The sequence below is a fragment of the Oryzias latipes genome, chromosome 16, assembly GCF_053564925.1.
Source record: "Oryzias latipes strain Hd-rR chromosome 16, Olatipes_Hd-rR_3.1".
Classification (NCBI taxonomy): Eukaryota; Metazoa; Chordata; class Actinopteri; order Beloniformes; family Adrianichthyidae; genus Oryzias; species Oryzias latipes.
This window is the reverse complement of record NC_136252.1, coordinates 15950876-15976823: the sequence shown is the minus strand read 5'-3', so window position 1 is coordinate 15976823 and position 25948 is coordinate 15950876. Positions and strand designations below refer to the sequence as shown.

General features: G+C 38.9%; 2 protein-coding genes across 18 annotated transcripts in view; both read right to left on the bottom strand.

Moving 5' to 3' along the window:
- The window catches only part of grb10b (growth factor receptor-bound protein 10b), a 98309-nt gene extending 79025 nt beyond the window's left edge, over window positions 1-19284 (bottom strand). For 3 of the 4 annotated variants that reach the window (XR_013648326.1, XM_011485038.4, XM_011485039.4), the window contains exon 1: window positions 18970-19284. The gene's annotated coding sequence lies outside the window, so the exon portion shown is untranslated. The remainder of the gene's footprint in view (window positions 1-18969) is intronic. The other variant, XM_011485040.4, reaches the window with a different exon arrangement.
- A 3928-nt stretch (window positions 19285-23212) lies between these two features.
- cobl (cordon-bleu WH2 repeat protein) overlaps window positions 23213-25948 on the bottom strand; it is a 72774-nt gene continuing 70038 nt past the window's right edge. For all 14 annotated transcript variants that reach the window (XM_078933347.1, XM_078933348.1, XM_011485032.4 and 11 more), the window contains 2 exons: window positions 25397-25678; window positions 23213-24629 (listed from right to left, as the gene is read on the bottom strand). In XM_078933347.1, the coding sequence (XP_078789473.1) occupies window positions 24549-24629; window positions 25397-25678 (363 nt within the window). In that variant the 3' untranslated portion in view covers window positions 23213-24548. The remainder of the gene's footprint in view (window positions 24630-25396; window positions 25679-25948) is intronic.

Genomic DNA, 25948 nt, shown 5'->3' with positions numbered 1-25948 from the left:
ACAGATACACAGTTCACAACAAAAAAAAAGCACATGGACATTGTCCTGGACCCTCCGAGCAGCCCCTCATTAAGCACCACAGACTTGCTGACTATACGCCGCCAAACGGTACACCTCCTGCAGTCAGGAGGTTGTGCAAGAGTCAGTCAAGCGTTGGACTGTGGAGAAAAAGAGGTTGTATTGAAGCCTCCCTATTAAACTACTTCTCAAAATTTGGAGGGATTACTAGTTAAAAGTATCACGGAATTAAGCGTTAAACTGTTTGGTGATTTCACCAAAACAACAAAAGAATAAAAAACTGATGTCTTAACCATCCAATCACAGCTCAGTTAAGCACTCCAATATTCCACAACAAAGCAATGAATTTAGATTTTTGTTGATTTGGCACAATTGAAGTTGTGCCAAGTTGTGGAATGATTTGACCCCCGAGGCCCGCTAACTAACCTAAGCATCTAAAACTATAAAAGTGCAATTATCATGAAAGACAATAAGGGACTTTAGGGTGCAATTCCTGAACCTCAAGGTATTTTTATAAACATTTTTTCAATTAGATAGCTTGTGAGATGGTAGCCGAAACAATTGCTCGTATTTTCTTGCTCTGATGTTGTTGTTCAGCTTTCACTGATTCACACAGGTGCTTTGGCAGAGATTTTACGCCGGATGCCCTCCCTGACACAACCCTGTATTTTATCTGGGCCGGGGACCGACTACCATAAAGAATCTTGCCTAAAGACCCAGATTGGATGACGCTCATCGCACCCCCTGGGAATCGAACACCGATTTCCTATGTACCAGTCCTGAACTTAACCAACTAAAAAATGCAAAACCCTTTAGTCTCTGGATAGGTTGCAGAAGATGAAAGGACTTTCAAACTCAGCTTTACTCTTTAATTTTCAAACATGGTGAGCTGATGCCTGAACTTTCATGTATTTTGTTGAAAGGCAGGAAGTCTTCAACAGAAAAGGAAAAATAATCCACTGGATTTTCAGAATAAATTAGCAAATTTACCTGAATTACCCCCAACGGATAATCCGTTGGGGGTAATTCAGGTAAACACGCTTGGATTGCAGTTGCAGCAGCCAAATTGATTATTGATTAAAGTATCATAGAAGGGAAGTTGGGGACTTGTTTAAAACAGTGAACCCACAATCCAACTGTGTAGAAAAGTAGAAAACAATCACTTTTAAATGTCATATTGGACATTAGTAAAGAAGATGTGAGGTTTGAAGCTAAAGCTGTTTTTTAATTTTTATATATTTACATTGGGAAAAAGCATCTAAAACCATTGCAGTCTATAGTGGACTCGTCCTAAACTTAGATGTGTTTTTCTCTATTTGTACCCGATAGAATATAGAGCCCGGTATTATACAACTCTGAATTCAAGGGAAGATGTCTTTATCACCAAGACAATTATCTAGTTGGGACTATCCTTTCCTCGACAGTAAACTTCATTTACTTATGAAAGGATAGAGTATATAGAAAGCGAACAACAAAGACGGACGGCAGAATCTGCACAAAGCTTGTTGACCTCCAGTTCACCCACAGATAACCAATACACTAGACCGATAATCTCCAATGTCCCCTATAGGCTTAAAGTTGCACTGAAATAATTTTCTGGAGTCTTCTCCACCCAAAAATGGACCACAGGGTGGGAGTTTTGTTGAGTGTATCCACCAGTCAATAAAGGAAACACAGCCCTAATAATGCACAAATTTGACCTCAAGTAAAATCAAACCAGCTCACTTAAAGAAGATGAAGTATTTTTTGGACTTCAAACATTTGGAAATTACCCCCTTTTGAAACCAGTCTCAAGTGGTCATTTGAGGAACTGCAACCGTTAATATTTCCCGTTTTAATTCAAACATGAAAATACAACGAATGGGGCATGGCTCCATCAAATGTTTGGAAGCTTTAACCAAGCAAAGAAAAAAGTAAACCTACATATTCTCTTAAAAGCGTAGAAGGCCACCACAATCAACCAGGCCAAAGGTTAAGGTCCTGATTTGTGCTTACATGTCAGGGGTTCAGCTTTAACATCCCAGCGTGGTAAATCCTGAATAGATGCCAAAAGTTTGGCTTTGGATCAGCGGGCCACCGTGGCTATTTAAATTATTTCCCCAAACTGCTCTTCTTTGGTAGATGTAAACTAGAGGCTCATAATCTCACTAAGTAAAGGGCAAATGGGAAATAAACAGAAGATTATGTGGACTAAGTATATTTGCCCCCTTGTTAACCAATTTCTTTAAACCTGCTTTTACAGCCTCTCCTAACAGAATAACTGAGTAATGCAGTTATTTGAAGTAGGCAAAAAAAAACACATTATATTGTCTGGTAGAAACAGTTTTACCTTTCTTCTTCTAAACTCACCCTTTCATAAACCAAAGCCACGCTCCGCTCAGCTGTGTCAACTGCTCTCCCTGACGTTTTGAAACACGTTTGCCTCAGTCAGCTTGAATTCAGATGATCGGGCCAGACACAGTTTAATGCAAAGCTGTTGAGTTGTGCTCAGTCATCTTTGGAACGCGGAGAGCACATTCCTTCCATATAGGCCTCCCAGTGAAAACACACACGCAGCGCTGCGAAGGCCGACCCCATGAAACCGTGTGCACGGATTTACAGAGCGGCCTGAGCACAAAATAGGCGGTTACGGGAAAGTTAAGAAAGGCAGATTAAGGGAAGGCACTCACATGGACACACACACAAATACAAACGCATACGCAGAGCTTGTAAGCTCTCTTAAAGAGTACCACAAGGTCAAAAGAGGACTTAAAGCCTCAGAGGTCAGTTAGTGAGTTAGTGTCCTGACTTCGTTTAAAAGGATAAAACTAAAGCTTCCAATATGACTTCTCCGTGTGCGGTTTTGTGAGTGCATGTGTATGAATTGGTGCTATTCAAACCACCTTTTGGTTTAGGGGACCAAAAAGGTTTCATCAAGATATCAATTATAGACAAATCAGCGCGCTTTCTTTTTAATCCCACTTGTGTTATTTTTTTTTCTGATCACATGGGACGGTGAGCTGTGGACTAATGTATGTTAACATATGTGTTATAGGATAGCTGATGTTGCTGACCAAGAACAAAAAGTGATGGAAATTCATGCTAGCCATATGTCGTACATATTTGAAGTTAAAGTCAAAGTTCCATTAGCTGTCACGCACCTCGGTGTGTGGAAATTTGTTCTCTGCGCTTAGGAACCATTTGGTGTATTAACACCAACCGTTATCCTAACTTTAACCCTTCCTAGGGGTCCGTGCGGCCAAGAAAAAAATGTCACACTTACCCCTTCGTATTTAGAAAATTACGTGCAAATAGTCACTTTTTCTTCTGGTGAAAATAGAACTTTTTGGTCAATATTTTTTGGAATGCTCAGAAGTTTTCCTACTGTTTTTTGAGGTGTTTAATTAGATTTAGACTTTTTTTGTTGTTGTTGTAAATATTCGAGATTGAAAATAATCCCCCTTGTTGGTGTAAAAGTAAAGGTTGGAAGTCTTTTATAATAGGAAGACTTTATAAAGCCACTTTTTAAACTGTATTTGGATATTTTACTGCGTCACAACATCACACATTTAATTTTTTTTTTTAAACTCAAAACGTAACTTTTTATAGTAATTATTAGGTTACATTAAGAATAGATTACTTCGATTAATTATTAACAGGTACAGGTCACAACTAATTAATTACTCAAAAATTACTCCTATGATAGCACTTAAAAAGTAGCACAAAACACAGGTTTCTGCTTGATAACTTTTCACTGTATCTTCATTACCAACCATCAAATACTATAAGAGTTGTTTTCTTTGGCTGATTTGCTGTGTGAACAGTGTTTGCCAAAAATCCAAACAACACAAACAGCTTCTTCTGGTCTGTTAATTTGTATCCGCACATCTCTTTTTTTAGCCACTTCCCCTTATTGTCTGCACTTGCAACAAACTTTGGACACAGCTGACTTGGAACAGTCAACATATTTTGACACACTGTGTGTTGAATTACTTCCATCCTGCTTTCCATTGTTTCAGCTGACAGCTCTCTGGCCCGGACATGTTTCCTGTCAATCAGCCAGGTGCAACCGTTGATTAGATTTGCAAGAGCTTTATTTTAACTGAAAACTGGCGTAGATAAACAGACGAATATGGGTATTTTTTCCCCTTATATTCTCCAATGATCAGGTGGGATGATGATTAAATGGAACAATGTTGAATTTTCTTTTATAAAACATGTTTGGTTGTTAAACTGTTGTGTGCATCAGTTCAAATTAAACAGATAAATGACTATCCTCACACAATAACTGCACACTCCTAGCCTTCAAGTAAAAATTCCCACTTTGGGTAACTATTATCTTGGTCAAACACTCATTCAGTTTTATGTTATATTTGCATCATCTGAAACCAATAAGTTCTCTTGGTTACCACCTTTCCACTTTCAATACCTGCATCTTATTAGGTGGAGTTTCTTGAGCAAACTGGAGCCATTCACATCCACCCTTAAGGACAATGGAGAATCTCCGGTTAAACCTATTCTTTATTAGAATTAATGCAGACTTCTTTACTTTACTCAAATAGACCGAATTAGGTGCAAAAAGAGATGGTTATGTGTGGAGGATGCATCTGGAACCTAATACTGCATCATTCATAACATTGCTTATTACAATTAGGAGAAGGGGGGCCACGTCTTGGTCTCCTTGTGCCGGTCCCCAGCCCAGATCTGGTGTACAAAAACTCTGTCAAAACCTCCTGTGCAAATCCAGGACAGCTGATTCGCTGTGGCGAACCCTGAAGAGATAAGCTAAAAGGTGAGCATCCAACAAGTAGTATTAGTAGTAGTACTAGAACCATTTTTAGAACAAAACCTACTAATATAACAACCTGGTGCATTCAATTCAAGGCTTCATTTCCTCTACACTTGAGTGATATTACATAAAAATTACATCAGTATTTTCTAAATCTTTAAATATATATTGGCAACATAGAAAAAACACTCCCCCGTACTTACAGGAAGTAGCTTCAATGTTATTTTTTCCCCAGATGACATTGCAGCTCAATAGACCAAAATATGAATTTTCATAATAAGACAAAATTTAACATAAGGTGTTGTTCTCACTTGACTTTCTAGATACGTTTCTCACACCGTGCAACATTGTGTTTTTAATATTGCAATAAAAAAACTTGTTCATCATAGAGAAATATATACTTTTGCAGCTGCAATCCATAAACCCTCTTTGTAGTCACCCTGTGGGTTTTTGCACAATCCCTTCAGCAGGATAAAACTTGACTAACTTAATTGAGGTCGGAAAAAAAAACTTTTATGTCAGTTTTTTCACCAAATCATAATGTAACATTTTTACCTTGGGCTATGGTGTTGTGTGCATAACAGGTTCATGACGTAAGGTGACCAATGGACTTCTGGGTATGTGAATGAAAAAGGGCAGAATACAGCAGCGGTCATCTACACCCATTTGTGTCTCTGAGCTCCTTATTTTACACATGAAACTCTGCATTACCGACACCGAACCACGGAAAGCCGCTAAACTAACAATAATTTGGGTTTGAGTTATCAAAACTTTCAGAATTTCTTTGTTTTTTGAAACCTATCCGGAAATAAAGCTTCACAAAATGCTCCACATATTTCATCTTAAAGCAAGGCTCAGATAAACAGACAACTTTGGTGTTTTTTCTCGTAAATGTGTGAATTTTTTATCGTAAATGTTTTGTCTTTTTTTACAAAAATGAATGACTTTTTTTCTCGTAAATGTATGACTTTTTCCTCATGAATTTACGTGTTTTAAATTTATAAAGGTACAACTTTAAAACACGTACATTTACAAGAAAAAGGCATGAATTCAGCCTATTTAAATATCTGATTTTTATCCTTGTAATTTAACAGTTACTTTTACAGTTACAGACTTTTTTTTCTAGTAAATTTAGGACTTTAAAGTCGTAATTTAATGATAAGCATTCCAAAAATTACTGCACTTTTAGAAGTTGGCATTCACACCAGGTTACAGATGTACAAACATTAAACAAAATTTATTTTTAGGGTTTTTAATTTTTACATTTTTGCTGATACTTTGTGCAAGAATTCTTAAAAAAACAACAACAACAACACAAAGGCACAACTGTGATTGCATAACTGTTCTCTGGGTTAACACATTGGAAAGCTGGCTTGACGTGGTTAAAAGGATCTTGAGTTTAATCTCTGAGTGTGACCACTGGAATGTAGTTGGTTTTCTGTGTTTTGGACTGTTTCTTTGTTTGTTTGTTTTACTGAAAATAAGATTTCTCAAAAGGAATAGTACAAAACACTTAAATGTATTGCTGAAAAAGCACCATCGTTTAGTAGGCATGAATGACTTCGTCATGTGGCAACAGCATGGCGGAGCTACAAAACATGGTGCAAATGAAAAGGGTCCTTAAAAAAAAAGTTAAAATATATTGAATTATATGTTAAAAATCTGCTGAGCTAACTGGAGGTAATGCCAAAACTTTGCACAATCACAGAGCATGACGATGTTAAAATAAACTATAGCTGTTAGTTTCACCTAAAAGCTATTGCGACAGCTTACAAGCCACAACAAACCACTTTGTTTTTTCTGAATGATTTCCAAGATGCTTCTCTGCACACTATAAAAAGGTAGGTAGGTTCTCCATGTTGATATGTTTTGATCAAAATCCCCCATTTTAGTATTTTAAAGACTTCCCCGCCAACAAAAAAAAGGTGTTTTTGGTGTTTTTAACATGTTCTTGTAGCATTTTCCTTATGACGAAGGACATGGATCAAATAATTTAAGATTGAAAACTACATTTCTGCATATTTCTTTATTCAAAGTGTGCTGGAGCAGGAGTAGATAAAAAAAAAACGTTTTTGTTTTTTTAATGCATCCATTTGCAGATCCATGCATGTCTTTGTTTTGCTCGTCTGAGCTGCCATCTGGCTCAAAAATGGACGGCTGGATAGCTCCAATACAACAGTTACAGTAGGGCAAGAATCTACTACCTATTATTAGCATGTTCTTGGTAATCCCATTTTTTTCCACCATATTTTTTGCTGTAGCGCAAGTTATTCAAGTTATAAACTGACCAATCAGATGTCTCAACAAAAATAGGTGGCATCGTGTCTAGCGTTCAAAGCGTTTGACAGATTCTCCTGAGCCTGTTTGAGTGAAAAGGGTGTGGCCTTCGAACTTGGTCACTGGATAGGGCAGTTGCCACTGAAACGTAGACTAAGACCGACACGGACCAATCATAGCTTACTGAGGATGTTTGGTTCCAACATGGCAAGGACGTATCGTTGGAAAAGGCCGACTGAATTGACTTCATTTGGTTGGAACTTTTTTTATGCCATTTCAAAACAATGGCTGCTTTAAACGAGTCTGCAAAGCTTAAGAATGAATTACATTTAAATTTTTGGCGACTTCTTTGGCAAATTCTGTTCTTGAGCAGTCTGATAAAGATATTCTGCTCCAGTACTGCAATGCAATGTGAACAAGTGATGGTGTCTTGATCATTCTGGGAACTTGGATAAGACACACCATAATTAAGGAAAGGTTTAAGCTCTCCAATTACTTTGTAACGCGATGATGATGAAGATATGTACTTATTCATATAATATGGTATTTATCAACCCAAACTAAGGCATTAAGAAGGTGAGACAAAAATATTAAAGTCTAGCTCCCTAAATCTGAAGACCCAAAATTCACTATACCACATCTGCCAAACTCAGGTGAGCACTCCCGCCCTCTGCCCTCCACTGTAACACACCAGCTATTGTGCCACCTCTCCCCTCCGAAACCCTTACCAGGCCAGAACCCACCCACCCCCTCCCTCCCTTCCCCTCACCCTGCTGTGCATCAATCCAGAACATAAACACACTCTTAGAGCCTGAACCAGCACAGCTGCCAACTCAGGGTCTGCTCACTTGTGAAGAATCCATTGCAGTAAATGTACTGACTATCCCCCAAGCCCAGGAGAGAGGGAATTCAATTATTCCAATGTATATGTTTACATATGCCAGACACCTGAAGGGGTCATATTTAGATTGACCATGCTTCCTTCAAGGGCCAACTTCCCCTAATGTGCTACATGTCCTGGTGGAGGGTCAAGCTAGAGTCCTCTTCTTACTTTTGCACATTTTTAACATCCCAGGTCTTTAAAAGTTTATTTATTAAAATGTACATTACTGTAACAACACCTTAATGCCCAGAATTTAATTTATTTTAAATATTTGACTTTTTTTTGTCCAGTATTGTTCCAGCAAAAATAATCCAAGTTTAGGCGCTCTTACATGAAATGGTCATAGGTTTCATTTGTTTCCGCAGCAATGCAAATCCAAAAAGCAGAAAAAGGGGGTTGAACAGAGCATCTCTGTATTCTGTTTTAATCAGCAGATTAGATGGTAGTCACTCCACACTGGATGTGCTTGTTGCACATGTTGATTAGTCATTAATTGGCAGCTTTCATTATTTGGGAGCAGCAGCGTAAAGTGGGACTATAAGAGAGGGCCTGATGTCATGCCAGGGGAGGCTGAATAGCACCGGTTTATGAGAGAAAGGCCTTTAGGAAAAGTGGACAGTCCCTAATTGGATGAGGATTTCATTCGGCTTCTCGGGAGACCCGGTCTTATGCAATGCTGTAGATGAATGGAAGAGGCATGGGACCAGTGATGCTTGTGTACATGTTGGCTGCAGTGATGGTCTCTGGGTGCCATTCTGAACGGATTCCCCTTCTTCTGACACTAACCTACTGGCAAGTGGTAATACTTAACATCTGTAAGTAACTGATGCTGTGCAATAAAAACACACCAAAACAAAAAAAATACAACTCATAACGGATTTTGTAACTGAAACATTTCACCTGAGAAAAGCTGGTTTAGTGATCTACATAAACCCAGCGTGTCCAAAGTCCGGCCCATTCAAATTTCTACTGGCCCGCAAATTCGTGTCATAAAATCAATAGTATGCTGCCCCAAGCACTACTTTCTAGGACCTGTCAGTATGACTTCTGGATCATGATTGGCTAAATTACGTTATAAGTCGTTGTAGACCTGCGGCAACAACCTGTGGCTACTTGACGGCAAAGGTAGAGTGGTTGATCTCTGATCGGAAGATCACAGCTTCATGCCCGCCCATGTGTCAAAGTGTCCTTGGGCAAGACACTGAACCCCGCATTGCTTCTGTTTGTTATAGGTTGGTGCCAGTGTTAGCCAGCAGAGCCGCCATCAGGGTGTAAATGGACTGTAAAGCGCTTTGAGCCTTCTAAAAAGGTAGCAAAGCGCTATATTATTATACCCCATTTACCATTTAAATATGAAATTCTCAGTAATTTTGGTAAAAATTTATTCCGTTCTATTTCTGTTCAATGTGAAGAAAAAACAAGCGTCCCATCGCAAAAATAAATTCCATTAAAGAGTTTACATTTAAAGTTACTATAAGGCTAATGCAGGTTGATTGTTTGGCCCCAACAAATTTTCACTTCACAAAGTCTGGCCCCTCTTTGCAAAAAGTTTGGACAACCCTGAAATAAACACTAACGGGTTTGACTTAAGGAACCTAAGGAACGCTAACAAACTTCGCACATGGAAAAAACAAAACAAACAAATTAACTGGGACTTATCTTAAGTCGTACGAGTCTGTAAATTCCAAAGCACACTCCATAAAGCTCTAATCGCCTTTCAAAGTTTGAAAAACACTAGAAATACCAGAAGAAATTAAACTCTTCACAGCATAACATGAATGTATGTTAACAAAAAAAAAACACAAAGGAGCAGAAGCTAGAAGGCAGTATGTGGATTTATATTTAAAAAAAAATTTAAAAAACAGAAGGAAAGCCTTTTGGTTTTTTACTGTACGGTACATTTACCAAAGCAGACTAACCGTGGTTTGTTTTTGATATAACATCGCAGGATGAGATAACAACAGAAGGCAGACCGACATAAAAAAAAGGATAACTGGCAAAAGGCAGAGACGACGATAAGATGGACGAGAAGGTGAGGATGAGCTAAAAAACTAGAAAAGGGAGGTAACTACAACAATCAACTTAAATTCCCCTTAAAATAACAATACGACCTGTACCTGCATGAACCTATGCTCCCACACGTTTTTACAGGCAGAATAAAGACAACATTCTTGCTTCTTATGCAGGCCATTAGTCCAACACCATGAAATTCAACACCGTTATATAAACAAGCAAGAATTGTAACATTTAGAGTCAAAATCAGAAAGTGATGAGTCTAAACTCCTGACAGGTGATTTATATCACACCAGTTAACCCCTGACAGAATAAAATGTGGTGATGTATTGCCAAAAAAGAAGAAAATTCTTTAATCAAAAAATGTTGAACCATGCCAGTTGATCCTCGAGTGACGTGAGGAATAAGCTGTTAAAAGGAATTAGTGACCCTCTTTTTTTGTTGTAAGAAAACAAACCAAATTGTAAAACAAAATGAAGGCCTGGTGAAATTAAGTACTAACTTTGGCACCACATGCACGCAGCAACGTTGTTTTTAGTCCTCTTTGTGTGCAATGTTTGCAGAATATCATATTAAGAGAAACTTAAACAACTTCAGCATCAAAACCAACTTAAATCCAAAGGATTATTCAGGCAAAAATGTTGCAAGAGATTTAGCAAAGTTTCATAACTTATGGCATAGAGAAAACAGTTTACAAGCACATGTGACATCATGGGATGGAGATAATGCGAAGTGTTAATAAAAGGAAAAAATGATTTTTGGAAAACATTTTCCAACTAATATTTGTTAAAAGATGGAGTTATGTTTTATCAAATGTTTTTGCATTTCATATCATTAGAATCCATGTCCTTGAGTGTTTGGCCCACTTGGCTTGGTTTCACTAAGAAAGAAGTCGGAATCTGAATTCTTCCCCTACCTTTATGGCTTCTCCCTATCCCTCCAATTGTAAGGGGATTTTGAGGGGTAGGGTCATCTAAAAGATTTTTTAAGGGCTGGCAGTGGAGGGGTGCCGAGCCCTCAGCCATGAGGGTGTTCTGCATCGCTCTGTGCCGCATAGGAAGGGCGCTTTTCTTACGTGGGTGCGCTGTGATGCACAGGAGTTTACATTTAAATGTAAGTGATGACTTTTTGTTTTAGCATGACCTTTTTTAAGTTATAAAACCGATGTTTTTGTTTATTTCCAAGCACTAGCAGCTCCGCGCTGACGTAGCTGACCCTATTAATGACATCATCGAGTGGGAGTAACATCCGAATTCAAGGATACTTTTTTTCTATAAATCTCCGTTTGGAGGGTTAAATGTAGGCGTAGGGGAAGAATTCGGATTTGGACAAACTATTGCGTTACAATCTCCATCAGACCATATCAACATTAAAATGGGGGTAAACAGTAAAAATCATTTATAAAGAAAGCTAGTGCTGTAATCATGTACGCATTCATCAGTCTTTAGTCTCTGGACTTACCTTCTGCCTCCTTTTGTAAGATTTGTGAAATGTACCTATGTCATAAACTGATAGATGTGATTAACAGAGCATGGGTTGATCCTTGACTGGATGATCTGTGTTGTGTCTGGTCAATGCTCCAGAGCAAGAACACTATCTCTATTTTTGTGGCATTAAAAAAAAACAGATTAAAACTTTCACTGACTGCAGGATAGCTTCTTGTATTATCCGAGGTTCATAAGGATACCACTTCAACTTTGTTCTGTTTTTTAAAATTAAAATAATAAAACTTGTGTCCCTCTCGTTGCCTTTGCTTGCCTCGGTCCTTGACACATCAAACATGTGACTACAAAGATTTGGTCTGTTATATTTGTATGCGTTTGTCAAGTTATCCTAGTTTGCCCAAATGCTTGTGCGCTGCATATCTGTGGAGGTTTAAGTTTGATTAAATAATATTACTGCATAACCTTCGCTGCCTGACTCAGAAATCTAAACTTAATATGAAACACACAAAGCACAGCACAAAAAAACAAAAGCATGCAGTGCACCAAATAGACTAAAAGTGTTTGGGCAGATAAAATGATATCCATACAGACAAAAAACTTTAACCACCAAACATCTACTTTACTATCTACAATACAATGCTATAAAAACGAATGTAGCCTACTACAAAAAATAGGAATTGGCAATGAAAATGATGCGTCCCAGAAGACCTTCAACTTCTTACTTATGCTACAGTCACATGCAAAGAAAAAAAGGAGCACAACTGAACTTTGAAAAAACCTAATAAATATAGACATGGTCATGCTTCAATATTAATATTACTTTATTGAAACTTTTATTTTACCTTTTTGTTGTTAGTGGCATCTTACTGAGCTTGTGTTAACCTTTAAGATGTTAACACTCATTTCTTTATTGGTATTAATATACTGCCTAACATTGCAGCAACATAATAACTTTTAATTATTCATTTTATTGATATGAAAGTTTTTAATGGGCTATCACAGGTTGGTTTACTTACTGATGTCAACGCAATTTTGAGAGATACACGACACTATGTTGAAATGTCAGTCTGTTTTTGTCTTGTTTTTTTTTTTGAGTTACAGGTATTGTGAATACGCAACGTCGTGCTCTAAAATACAGTGCTGGACAAAATTGTTGGTACCCCTCAGTTAAAGAAAGAAAGTCCACAATGCTCACTGAAATGACCTGAAATGTTCAAAAGTAACAATAAATTAAAATTTATTGAAAATTAAACAATCAAAATCAGCCATTACTTTTGAGTTGTTGATAAACAGAATTATTAAAAAAAACAACTAATGAAATAGGGCTGGACATAAATGATGGTACCCATAACTTAATATTTTGTTGTACAACCTTTTGAGGCAATCACTGCAATTAAACGGTTTCTGTATTTGTCAATGAACCTTCTGCACCTGTCCACAGGTATTTTGGCCCACGGGACAGTAGCCAACCTACCTGGACGTGGCCGGAAAAGGAAAATTGATGACAAATTGAGGAGATGGATAGTTGGAACTGTATCAAAAGAGCCCAGAACAACCTCCAATGACATTAAAGGTGAACTCCTAGATCAAGGTACATCAGTGTCAGATCGCACCATTCATCGTTGTTTGAGCCAGAGTGGACTTCATGGGAGACGATCAAGGAGGACACCACTGTTGAAAGGAAATCATTAAAAAGCCAGACTGGAATTTGCAAAAATGCATGTTGACAAGCCACAAAGCTTCTGGGAAAATGTCCTTTGGACAGATAAGACAAAACTGGAGCTTTTTGGTAAGGCACATCAGCTCTATGTTGGTAGACTCAAAAATGAAGCATACAACGAAAAGAACACTGTCCCTACTGTGAAACATGGAGGAGGCTCCGTTCTGTTTTGGGGCTGCTTTGCTGCATCTGCCCCAGGGTGTCTTGTTGTGTCATTTGTGCAAGGTCAAATGAAATCTCCAGATTATCAAGGCATTCTGGGTAGAAATGTGCTGCCTAGTGTCAGAAAGCTTGGTCTCAGTTGCAGGTCATGGGTCTTCCAACAAGACAACGATCCAAAACACACAGCCAAAAACCCCAAGAATGGCTAAGAGAAAAGCGTTGGACTATTCTGAAGTGGCCTTCTATGAGCCCAGATCTGAATCCCATTGAACATCTGTGGAAGGAGCTGAAACATGCCATTTGGAGAAGACACCCGTCAAACCTGAGACAACTGGAGCAGTTTGCTCATGAGGAGTGGGCCAAAATACCTGTGGACAGGTGCAGAAGGATCAATGACAAATACAGAAACCATTTAATTGCAGTGATTGCATCAAAAGGTTGTGCAACAAAATATTAAGTTATGGGTACCATCATTTTTGTCCAGCCCTATTTCACTGGTTTGTTTTTTTAAATGATTCTGTTAATCAACAACTCAAAAGTAATGGCTGATTTTGATTATTTAATTTTCAAAACATTTTAATTTATTGTTACATTTGAACGTCTCAAGTCATTTCAGTGAGCATTGTGGACTTTCTTTCTTTAACTGAGGGGTACCAACAATTTTGTCCACCAATGTAGATTGGTCAACAGGCAGCAGCACACACTTGCACATTCATGCATTTCTGAGATGCTTCAAATTTGATCAGTTACATTAATCTGACTAACAAGATAAGAAGTTAGCGTAGTCATAGTAATATGTTACTAAATGCATTCAAACATCTACAGATTAGAAGTGTCTTTAAGGGACATTTCTAGCACATCTTTATAACACTACTTGTTGCACTCCTTTTTTGTTTTCTGAAACTTGTTTGCTCTAAATGCAAAATATTGCAGTCACATCATGCTCTTCATTCAAATTTTAGACTAAAGTTGATCAACAAATGTATAGTATTTGCATACAAAGTTTCCTGTTGTGGACCTAAATGGACTTGCATTAAGAAATTGAATAAAATTCGCTTTCTAGTAGCAAGAGTGAGAGTGTTTGTTGTTTGTTTGTCAAGCAGGAGCTAGTGACATAAACTTTGCTGATGTCTCTATGTAGGGTTAGCTGATAGTGTCATGACACCAGTGAGGGGGTATTAACAGAGTATAAGCCCCGACTAACCGGTGCTGAATGACTGCTAGGTGACGCAAGACCTCATGGAATGCTGCCTAGAGCGTGACTGCAAGCTCTTATACCACCAGTACCAGCTAAGAGGAGACCTCTGCCAGGTTTCCACCTAAAAAACTGTTTCAATGTCATTACACATAGACACATATCAATATAAAGATTTAAATCATCCCAGACACAAAGACAAATTGGGTGAGGATTAAAGACAGGGGAATGTAAAATATGTCCCAATTGTGAGTACTGTCGAGCCTTAACATATTAATATGTACATTTGCGCACAGTAAATGAGTCAAAAGTCTGTCAAAAATAGTACTTTTGCAAAATATCGTGCAATAAACGCAGTCTGACAGATTGTAATCTTGACAGGCTCGTGCCCCATCATGCCTGTGCTTATTTAGCATAGACTTGAAATAGCAAGTTGTCTGGGCAGTGGGGGGTAGGCGGGGAAGCTCAGTTAGTTGCCATGTGCACTGCGGTGTGACCAAAATACAAATAAATAGTGGGAGGAATTTTTTTTTAAAATCACCTTTAAAGGAAAACATCATTAATGTGTTTTCACTTATGCTTAAACTTGTATTTAACTATTAAGAATAAGTCCACAAAATCCACCAAATTTGGCCAAAGTGTGCATGTAAATTCAATGTATGGTGTGGGGGATGGGTGAATGGGGCAACATTGCAAACCAACAAGAGTTGGTTGCAAACTGAAATTATGGCACTAGATGTGACTACACAACGATGTCACGACTAATAATAGAGGCTGATATACTCTGGTCAAACTGTGGTGTGTCTCTGTTGCATTGCAACGATGCAAAAAATATAGAAACTTTTTTAAATGAATTGGAATGTTTACATCCTCTCCGTCACGTCTGCGTCTCAGGTCCAACACTCTGCAACGCAACGCCAGCTTTACGCAGGAGTTCTATCTCCAGTCCGTTCCCCCGGAAACACAATGACACAATACATGCATTTTAAAGGGAGGTAGTGAGGAAGGAGCGGGCATGGGGTCTGATTGCTTAGGTTCTGACGAACGAACAGAGCGGAAGGAACTACTCTGCACAGATTTGGCAGGACAAACCACTCCTCCAGGAGCCAGAGGGAGGGGGGAGGCAATGTAAACCAACTGACGGTCCTATGACAAACTCAATACGCAACCACAGAGTGTCAATTCGGGGTATTGTTTGGTTAATCTAACAGCAGTGCCAAGTATGTTGTGGACAATGATCCACCATGACCAAAGGGACACAACAACACACTAGTAGTCCCAGAAAAACAAGCGTTTGCTCTTCAAAACTTGCATTCACATTAAATAATCACAATTAGGGCTGCAGGACGTGAGGAAAACGTGCGATGTTCAATTTTGGTGATCGACGATATGAACAAATAGCAAAACAAATGAATAAACAACTAAAACAACATTTTCATTTCACAGCAAGATTTGAATATAAGGTCAACTTTAAATGTCTCACATCTATTAATTTATAGGAGGGGGGCATCTAACAAAAAAAGGGCTCCATCCGCTTGGTCAAATGCGTAAAGGGCTCTCCTTGATACTTTAAGCTCCCATGAGAGTGTATTGCATGTGCGTAAATATTTAAGGTAATCATTTACTGCAGTTTGTGCTGTCTGTTGCGTCATGCAAATCGCACGGCCCAATATTGCAACAATGAATTTGTTGTGCAGACCTAATCCCAATCAAATCAAAACTACATTTGAAAAAGTGTGCTGCATGTATTAAAGGCAACAATAAACAAATGTCCCTATAAAGCCACTGCAAGTACATTCATCTGTTTTTAATGCCTACATCTCTGAGAGAGAACTCTGCAAGAAGATGTCAATTGTTTTTTATTGAAATTTCAAACTAACAAGAGCCTATTTGGAATTTTTCTCACAAATTCAAATTAAGGCTGCTTCAAACCCTCTTTCAAATCTCGCAAATTCCAAGTAAGAACATTGATTTACAGTCAACCTGACTGCATCAATACTACCAGGAACCATAAATGTTTATGCAGCATTCTCCAGTCTACTGCTGAGCGTGAAAGACCCACTCCAATTACAAATGGGTTTTTAGCGTTTCTAACATGTTCTTGTGGCATTTTTCTGATGATGGAGGACGTAGATAAAGAAAATTTAGTTAAAAATTGCATTTCTGATTTTTTGCGTTATTCAAATCGTTGTGAATCAGACGAAAAAAAATGCGGTTTCAAAAAGATCTCCCTGCTCCAATATCAGATAGCTCCAATAATGCTCGCTATTTTTGTTGCACCGCTAATGTTTGCTACAACCAGTGTTTTTCAACCTTTTTTGAGCTACGCCAAACTTTAACCTTGACAAAAATCCCGCAGCACGCCAGCATCCAAAAATTACAAAAAAAAAGGAGAAACTCATAGTCTGTATTGATCTACAGCTCCTCTGCAATCTCACATGCATTTTTGTGATAATTGTGGCAGAAAAAGCTGGAAGTTCCAGCTGTGTTTTCTAAAATATGTAATAAAAGTTAAGTTAAAAGATTTAAAAACTGTCTGATGTGTGTTCAATGTGGTTTCAAGACGTTTAAAAAGGAAAGACTCATTGTGCGCTGAGATGCTGTCACTTTAACCCAATGCATCATGGGAGATGTAGTGCAAACAGACGCCAAACGCAGAAAGACTAGCGTCTCTGAGCTTCATTGTTTTGTTCACTCGTTCCACGGTCTGACTCTGGGTTTTGTGGCAAGCTACACCGCTAAAGACGAGCTTTAGCTGGTATTTTTGTTGGAACTGAGAGACTTTATGAGCTAAATCAGAACAAGGAAGTGAAGACTTTAACCACTTCTGATTGGTCAGACTGATGACGTGTGATTAAGACTCCAAGAATGATTGGTGGAGACAGTTAAAGGGGCGGGACTTCTCCGAAAACAGCTGAAGCTGCGGCTAAATCTCGGTACTGTCATTCTTATCAAAATGTCTTTAATAGAATCAAGTATTTTACGATCTTTCATATTCCTAACTCCTCAGTGTTTTATCAGGGCCTGTTTGGATGAACACAGAACTGATATCCTGGAGATGGTAAATGTTTTTAGATCAGTTAATGAGGGCAATTTCCCACGGCACATCTGACCCTCTCCCACGGGCACACTAGTGTACGTGCCGCGGCACACTGGTTGAAAAACACTGATCTAGGCAGTTTGAGAGGCTGCAAGCTAGCAAGAGAGAGAGTGCAAACAGATGGATGATGGGAAGTAGGGTCGGGCTTACGCCGTACCAATAGTACCGCCCACAAGTTCGAGGTGAATTTCTAATGAATTCCTGTCAGTCTGCAGAAACTAAATCCAAGAAAAAAAACACAAGTTTTTTTTAATATATTGGATGTAAACGGCATAATCATAAGTAAATGACCACTGGGAACGCTTTTAACAAAAGATCAATAGATGGTTGGAGTGGAGCTTTAAGCTAATTTTTTTGCAAGACTGTGTCAATAAATTAGGATTATCATGAAAGACGTGGTTTGTAGAGATCTGTTGTCACCGACTTCATCTGCAACTTCTTTTTTTTTAGCTTTGCAGAAATGTCATGCACTTTGATCATGTCTACTGCAGGGCTGAGACGAAGTGAAGTAGATTACAGGCAAAACAGAACTATAAGCAGATCATAGCTTCCTGAAAATGAATAAGGATATAGAAACTTTCATGTTCGGCAAGTAAGGTTTGGGGAGTCCTCCAAAACAGCCTCTGTAACTCCCTTAAGGGACCTAGAAACTGCTTTACAGTTTCTTCTTTATTTGTTTTTACCTTCCCAGTATCGACTGCAGGAATTTTCCTAGACATCCTCTGAGTGGGAGCTTTACCACACTGCAGGTCTACGTGAGTATCTCAGGGAAAACGCCTCCTCCTCCTCCTCCTCCTCCTCATCATCATCATCCTCCTCCTCCAATCTTAGGATAAAGCGATAAGGCCAGACTGGAACTCCCACACAACCGAGCTGGTGTTGAAACCAGAGGAGGAGGAGGGAGGGGGGTTAAAATAGTAGCCGGGTTGAAACAAGTGTGGGATCAAAATACCGTCCCCAGAGGGCGACCGGAGCAGCACAGCTCCCTCAGAAAGGCGTGGAAAAAACGCATGACATGCGCTGCAGTTTACGGTCATGCCTCGAGAATCCAGTTTGGAAGCAAGCAGAAGTCCACGTTGGAAAGAAAACATGGAGGGCAAAAAAAATAAAATAAAATAAAATAAAAAGCTCGATTGCATCGACTCCTTGTTAATAACTTGTTTTCAAAGTTGTCGCTTTTGGAGATGGAGGCAGGTCTGACTGCGCGGTTTTACGCACAGTGCGCACATGTGTTCCGAAACAAGCATGTGTCATCCCAGCGGCGCAGGGAACTTTTACCGCACTGACTAACCATCCTCAACCAAAACACACACACATGCTGAAGGAATGGAGAGAATTCTATCACATGCATGAGGAGCAGTAAAGCAAAAAATCAACACGCGCCTCACCTTTAGTTTAGAAACGGAGCCGTTCGGGGCAGGCAGGCGGACAAAAAACACTGACTGTCCGAAGACGAAGGACACTGGCCGGCGCTGGATCAGGCCACGTCGGTCAACATTCCCAGGCTGGACAGACTGACTGAGGCAAGAGGAGGAAGAAGAGGAGGAGGAGGAGGAAGAAGAGAGGAGGAGGAGGAGGAGGAGGCAAAAACAGTGGCAGCAAAGACTGTAGGGCAGCTCATGTCATGCGGCCAAGGGAGGAGGACACGCACGTACACGCAGACAAACCTGAACGCGCTCAAACAACCCCTCCCCTTTCTGAAAAAGGCCACGCCCACCACTGTCTCATGATGTGAGAAAAAGGGCGGGTCCAAAGGGTTACTCTGGTTCTCCCTCTTCTTTCTCTTTTTTCTTTTTAAAGAGCCAGATAAACAAATTATCGTTGGATTGTGCAAAATCACACTTGTTGGCAGATAGTTTTCACTTTTTAATGCTTTCTATTTTCATTTAACTTATTTTCAGAAAGCCTTAACTTCAATTTTTTTTTTTCACTATCTAAAGTGTATTAAGTTGTGACCTAAGCTGTAATGCTTCTTAATTTACACGTTTTTTGTATATTTCTTATGTTTAATGATAAAAATAATCCACTACATGGCTTCTCTTTGCAGTCTAAGTACCAATTTGTATTTGTTTTCTTTAAGTTTTGCTCATCAAAACTGATTTTTGAAAAAGATGTAATTACCTAATAGTTGGGGAAACATTACATAATATGTAATTCAGATTGTGCTCCTCCCAGACTGCTTGAAACATTTAATTCATTAGTCAAACTTTATCTTTGTTCCTTGACAGGATTGCTGAACCTTTTTAATATCTGTCTTCTTATGATTTGTTTCAAAACCCATAAACCAAAAAAAAGAAAAAGAAAGAAAGAAAAATAGTCCCTACAGCTGATAAAATAATAGGTATACATTTTCTTGAGAGGATAAAAGAGGTTTTTAATGATTTAAAAAATGATGTCAAGGTATGGAAATGTTTTAACTTTAAAATCAGAACAGTTGTAAGGCCAAAACATATTGATCATCATTTAGTTCTGACTTGCTTTGGAGCCAGATGCCTAAATACATTATTTATAACGGCAGGTATTATGACCTTTTCCTTAGCGACTCAAACCTATAAAAATTGTGTTTTTAATGTGTTCTACTCATTTTTTTGAGGACATATTTTTAAACAATTAGGCTTAAAGTTGCATTTCTGAGTATTTTTTTATTCAAATCCTTGTGAATCAGTAGCAGGGGAATAAAAAATGCGGTTGGAAAAAAGATTGTAGTTCCCTGCTGCGCTCTGTTCTGGTGCATCCACTGGCAGACAAATAGATCCATGTACGCCTTTGTTTTCCTCATTTGAGCTGGTATTTGTCTCCAAAATGCTTGACATTTTGATGTTGTGGTTGGATTTGTACTGTTAGGTTGGGGATGTGAGGGGCAGTAAGCTAGTGGGAGCGCGTGTTAACAGATGGATGTCGGGAAATAGGGGCGGGCTTCTTCCATGCCAATAATCCATCCACAACTCAGAGGTGAATTTCAAAACAACTACTTCTGCTCTGCGGAAACTAGGTCCAAAAAACAACAACTTTTTTTTTTTTTTTTGGCTAAAAACAGAACAATCATAATTAAAAGACAACTGGGATCACATTTAAAATAAATCAAAAGATCATCCGAGTGGGTCTTTCACAAAGCTCAGACTGACTTGATCATTTGTTGTATTTCACATACGTGTCACCAACAGTTCCCAAACACAAGGACTTCCAGGAGTCTCCATTGAAGACACATTCGTTTTGTGTTGTGACAGAGTTGCCTTAGGTAGCAAACACAACTTCCCTTATAAGAAGACCCTGTTCTGACAGGCACAATCTGCAGTAAAGCTGAATTCACAGGGAGGTACAAAGTTGCACAACCTGGGGTCAAAACTCATTGCGCCAGAGTTCCATCTCCGAACTGTTATGTTTTCATCCCTCTGAGTGTTTTCCTATTGCATAAGATATTACAGTGTTTATTACTAGACTGAGAGGAACATCAGAGGGGCATGTTATCTAACTCCTTTGTTGAAGCGTATAGAGATTTAAACACAAATAGAATGACTTGTAGTAAACCCAAGAGTACCTTCTGATTAATTTATGTCTTTGGCCACGGGGAGAACAGGGTTGACCCAGAGTTCAGCTCCTGGCTATCCAGCGTGTAATATTTCAGGTTTTTTGATGGGAAAGCACCATGGGACACTGAAGTGCATAAAATCATCAATCCTGAGTCGCTTGTGTGTGCTTGGATTAGGACATGGAGGCTCCTACTGTGTCCACACACTTATAGCCCCTGAGTCACACATATGCAAGTGCACATCATAGCCGAGGTGCCTCTACACAACAAGGCATTCATTTTAAGTCTGGCACCGTGGCATAAAACAAACACATACTGTGTGGATTACCCTTCATCAGACATTCATTATCACACAGTCTTTGTTCAGCTTGATGGATGAGATGCAAAAGAAAGTTCCCAGTGTAGGAAACCTGTCTGTGTACCTTCTGCTGGTAGATGACATCACAGTGTCCATCATTCATGAGTCAGCCCCAAAAAATGTGGTTAGCAAAAGAAATACAATATAATGATTTAATAATAATACTAATGTTTTTTTGTTGTTGTTGTTTTTGTGCAATAGGAGACTTTTCATTTCTTTAAATTGAACAAAAAAATGGTGTAAATACATATCAAAATAAAGGAAAATTTTATCTGGAAAAAAAGCCTTTCGTCACCATAAAATCTGGGTTCATAGGAAATGTTTCATATTTATAATTAAATGCTCACTGACTGTAAACTTCTATATTCAAATTGTGTAAACAGGAAAATAACAAATAGTTATCTTATGTTGAGAAAAGAAACAAACAACGGCCTTAAGGCTCTAAAGATAAGTAAGTAACCCCAGGTTGTTGCCACAGGTTTACAACAGCCTATAGCGTCATTTGGCCTATCACAATCAAGAAATTGTACACACAGTTCTTAGAAGGTGCTGTGTATTATTGATTTTATGACAGGAGTCTGTGAGCAGTTTGATATTTGAACGCATGCCTCATTTGGCCCACGGACCGCACTTTGGACATGCCTGCTCTAACATTTAAATAGGGAGGCAAAACCCGGTGAGTCTGCAAGTTCTTCCACTTAAAAATCAGGAAGGGGGTTTGACATTTTCATACCAGGTGCATGTCCACCGTGAGAGACAAAGTCTAAAAACAAAAAACCTGGAAATCACATTCAAATAGTTCTATTTAGCAGTAGCATACAAATAAAAAAACAAAACATGCAATGCTATTTTCACCTTTTTTATTTCAGATTATGTTTCTCTCACCTTAGACATGCGCATAATATGAAAATGTCAGACCTCTCCATGATTTTCTAAGTGGGAGAACTTGCAAAATCACAGGGTGTTCCAATACTTTTTTCCCTCACCGTTTGCAAATGGGCAGCACTTTATCAGTCAGAATAAGGTTTTGGTAAAGTTACAAACATCTTTACTTTAAGGCTTAAATGGGTTAGGCAAACAAAACTATTATAGTAATAGATGTGAGCTACGAATGCAGTGTCAATCAAATTTGTGGCTCTGGTCATTTCAGAGGTTGTTTATAATGGATGGTCTGGTTGCGCCAACATTGACGATGCAAGGAGTGGCTACAGCACATCACTGGGAGAACCGTAGACGTGCAGTCCAGAAAAGTGCAGGAACAGCATATATTCTGTGCAGGACCCTCAAGACCTCTGGTAGAAAACACAAGCTTTGGGTGAGGAGATTTCCAGCTCTACTTGGCAAATGTAGTCTAAAACACCCTTGAAGAATTTATCTCCAAATGTCTTTGTGCTCACACAGTATTTAATAGCTTATTCACTTCTTAAAAAAAACAACAACAAAGCACTATGTGAAGACTATTCGAATAATAGTTTCAACATGTCAGATTTATTTTTATCTCAGAAGAAGTGGCATGGAACAGAGACTCATATTTCAGGACTCGGGAATGCAGGGCCGGTTCTTTCAGAGTGACTTTGGATGACCACATAGCGATGAGTTAAGGCCACGAGCTACTGCCCGGAATAGTGGCTCCACTGCGGTGTGGCGGAGCGGTCGGGATATAGATTTTTCAAAACAAGGAGAAAGACTGGAGACTTGATGCAGCACTTACTATTGCGCAGGCAATGCAAGAGTTTCAAAATAATCAAATCAGCCTCTTACTTTTATTTCATTTGTATTGTTTTTACAAAATGATTCATTTAATTCTCACTTAGATAAACAAAAAGAAGGATGCCGCTCGAATCACACTTTTGGTGATCACTTGGTTAGTTTAGTTAGTTTTTACACTACTTTTGAAAAACAGCATACAGAAATGTAATTAAAAAGTAGGGAATAAAAAGAAAAGTTTTGACAGATTTTAAGAGTTAATGGGAAAAAAAGAACAACAAATGATTGAAAACCCACTTCATCTAAATGAACCTTAGAGCAATAGCAAACATGTAAACTTGAAAGAAGATGTACTAAAATCATCTTTATTTGAAAGACAATTATGTGTGAACAGAAAAACAAACGCTAACTTTTGTTTACCATGTAATGGCAGCATGGGCTTGAGCTGGTCATTTGTATTTTTAAAAAAAAAAAGCAAAGTGATACGCAAAAATCCTTTAACATCTCCTACCCCACATTATGATTCAGAAAAATCAATCGCTGATCTATAACAGTGCTTTGAAATAACAGATGCTGAGAGAACTAAAGGTTTTTAAGTTCCCGGTGAGCAAAAAGGAACAAAAAATCAGTTCTTCCAAACTACTTCTTAGATTATTTTTAATAACAAATGAGAAAAACGCAAGCTTAATAAAATCCCGCACTTCTTTTTAGTCCATCTCAGCAATTTACAGCACAAGTTGGCATCATGAACAAGATCTTCCAGTTTATCCACTTTTTTCCCCTTTAATTCTCTTTAAGGTGTTAAAGCAAATAATATACATTTAGAAAAAAAGTAATCATCACTTCTGTACACAGCAGAAAAGCCTATAGCAGTAATCATAAACATAACACTGACTGAAGAGCAGTTTAAGGCATCAGTTACATTTTGTGATGAACATATTTTAGATTCTCATGTATCTGCTTTCATTGGCACACATTTTGTTCAGTGTTCTGAATTTTTAATTTAAGGTACACATGGCATTCAGGAACCAGGTCAAAGCTGGATACAAAGATTTTCCAGTAAATTTATTTTAAGAGTGAGCTATGAAATCTTTACATCTTTCTCAGATTGTTTTGGCTTGGTTAGTAAGAGCCAAAAATATCCTCTTCAAGAAAAATGTATTTTTTTTGCCATTATAAAAAAAAAAAACAACAACAATATATTATTGAAACACCAAAATCTTTCTTTGTTCATTATTTTCTCTCTCTCTCTCTTTCTGTTATGCAAAAACGTTTGACAAAAGTTTGTTGCAAAATATCCGTGGCAAAAGTGCGCAGCAGAAGCGGCCCGCTCAAAATACTCCTCATCATGGAGATCTGGGGGAAACCGCGAGTTATCGAGCATTTGTCGGGAAAGTTGCTTCAATGGTTCCCAGCCTGGCGTTTACTTTGACAGTCTTTGTGGGCACAGAGACCTAAGAGAAGACAAGATAACATGTTACGGTACTTTTTTTCCCCCCCCCAACATGTAGCCACAAGGGAGGCCCGGATCTGGGTCTCCCTGTGCCGGTCCCTAGCCTGGGTATAATACAGGAATGTGTCAGAAAAGGGCATCTGGCGTAAAAATCTCTGCCTAACCAAATGTAGGCATCAGTAAAGCTGATTTGCTGCGGTGAACCCTAAAGGGATGTGCTAAACTAACTTTTTATTTTTACAACTTCTTCTTTCTCTTTCGGCTTTTCCCATTAGGGGTCGCCACAGCGAACAAGTCGCATGGTAAACTTGGCAATGTTTTACGCCGGATGCCCTTCCTGACGCAACCTTCTGAAAGCAACCGGGCTTGGGACCGGCACAGAAGTAGAGAAGGGAACAGGGAGCAGCACGGAATTGAACCCTGGTTTCACGGACGGAAGGCGCTGCAAACCAGCACGAGCTAAACCGGCTCCCTACATTTTTTATGTATTTTTACAACATAATTGAAAAATAATGCAATAGTGAATTTTATTGAGTTGAAATTACAATTTGTGTCCAGATATCAGATAAATCTTTATTTCTGCAACAATTTGCAATTTCTCTTTAGAACTCTGGATGTCGGGGAAAATAATAGACATTTCAGTTAATCTACCTTTTTTCCAAGGTTGTTTCTTGTCATCTACCCCCTCTGCAATAACCTGGGCCTTACATAACTCTTCTTATATCTTCAGATCAAAAGATAAGACTTGTTTTCGCCCCACAAACATACTTTTTTTAGCTTCCCAGCAGCAGATCCCGAGCGAATGGCCTCCAACATAGCCTCTCTGGTCGAGGCAGGATCCATGGGGGCGCTAGCATTTGCCACTGAGCTAGGCTTTCTCTGGAGCAGAGCAGGGGGTGGAGGTGGGGGTCCAGCTGGCGTTGGAGGAGGAGGAGGAGGTGGTGGGGAAGGGACAGATGAAGAAGAGCCAGGAGGAGAGGCTGGCCTTTTTTCCTCCGCAGCAGTTGATCTCCTGATCTGCTCAAGCTCACTGGCGGCCTCGGATTTGGTCTGTGAACATAAGCACAGTGATCACAGCAGTGACGTAAGCGTCCTCCAAACAAACTCCTCATGCTGGGCGCTGATTTCTTATTTATTTTTGTCAGTCCATTGTGTGTCGTTGCTCTTTATTTCCACATGAATTATTTAGCCACTCTTGTTGTGAGAGACAGAATTTTAAATAAGATTTAGTCATGCAGCATTCCAGAAATTCCCCTTGGACTGAGGAACATCCACAGGGAGATCTGCAGACTTTTCAGCTACAGTGGCAGTTTTCTGCTT